A 1,294-nucleotide genomic window follows, 5' to 3' on the forward strand; every position below is an offset into this window, starting at 1 on the left:
AGTAGAGTTGTGGCTCAAATGGTAGAGTACTTATCCTTGAGTAAAAAAAAGTTCAGGGACAGTATGGAGGCTCTGAATTCAAGCCTCAGGACAGGAGCCAAAAACAAACTGTGAAGACAAAGTGCCTTGACTTTGACCATGTTGACAAAATATCTCTGTTTGCCAAGATGACTTGTTACATAATTATACAGGTGCTAGGGCCCTCACGTATGTTTTGCATGATAACATTGCCCAATAGTTTTTTTCTGGTGTCAGGTTCATTCCCTTTCTGAATCCTCAAACCTGAAAGACTAGTTTTGATAAGCATATTCAGGTACAGCCATGAACCATGGGTGAGCACATCTTCCCACAGATAGAAAAAGGACAACACCAGATCCCACATTACCCAGAACAGCAGGGGACAGGAGGGAGTCTTGCAGAGTCTCACAATTGCTTGTGCGGTTCCATGAAGAGAACCGCTTTTATCCTGGGCTCTGGGCTCCTCTTGTTTGTGGCCTTCTGGAATTCGATCCCATGGTAAGTTTGCTCTCCCCATCTCAAAGCTAGGATCTGGGAGCCATAGGGTGAGATCCCAGAGCGGTCAATCCATGTTCACCTGGAATGTTGAATGGTTTTTCTTTTTATTTCCTTTTTCTTTTTGTGGGGAGTGGGTAATGGGTGCTGGTCCTAGAGCTTGAATTTTGGGCCTGGGTTCTGTCCCTGCACTTCAGCTCAAGGTGAGTGCTCTACCACTTTAGCTACAGCACCATTTCTGGTTTTCTGGTGGTTTATTGGAGGTAAGAGTCTCATGGACTTTCCTGCCCCTGCTAGCTTTGAAGTATGACCCTGGAATCTTAGCCATCTGAGTAGCTAGGATGACAGGTGTGAGCCACTGGCACGTAGCTTGAATGTTGTTTTCTTTCAAGGCATCGTCAGAGATTTTGGGGTGCTTCTGGCTACTTTTGGCAAGCCCAATGGGAGAGAATACTATCCACATTTGAAGACAAAGAGCTGATCCTTTTCATTGCAGGTGAGATTTCCTGTATGGAGTGTTAAGGTACCTAATTCTAGCTTTATTCTGTTTGTGCTGTAATGGGATTTGAACTTAGAACCTTGCACTCTCACTGTTCACTCCCAGCTGAAGCTCTATTACTTGAACCACACTTCCAGATTAGGTTTTATGCTAACTATTTTTTTAGGGGGGTCGTGGGGCCTGAACTCTGGGCCTGGGCACTGTCCCTCAGCTCTTCAGCTCAAGGCTTTGCTCTACCACTTGAGCCACAGCGCCACTTCCGGCTTTTTTCTTTTTGCTTAT

General features: G+C 45.4%; 1 protein-coding gene across 1 annotated transcript in view; it reads left to right on the plus strand.

Moving 5' to 3' along the window:
• The first annotated feature begins 328 nt into the window (after positions 1 to 328).
• The window catches only part of Faxdc2 (fatty acid hydroxylase domain containing 2), a 14,021-nt gene continuing 13,055 nt past the window's right edge, over positions 329 to 1,294 (plus strand). Inside the window, 2 exon segments of the mRNA XM_013035825.1 lie at positions 329 to 516; positions 906 to 1,009. Of these exon segments, the coding sequence (XP_012891279.1) occupies positions 329 to 516; positions 906 to 1,009 (292 nt within the window).

This window comes from Dipodomys ordii, unplaced genomic scaffold (genome assembly GCF_000151885.1).
Source record: "Dipodomys ordii isolate 6190 unplaced genomic scaffold, Dord_2.0 Scaffold224, whole genome shotgun sequence".
Lineage (NCBI taxonomy): Eukaryota > Metazoa > Chordata > Mammalia > Rodentia > Heteromyidae > Dipodomys > Dipodomys ordii.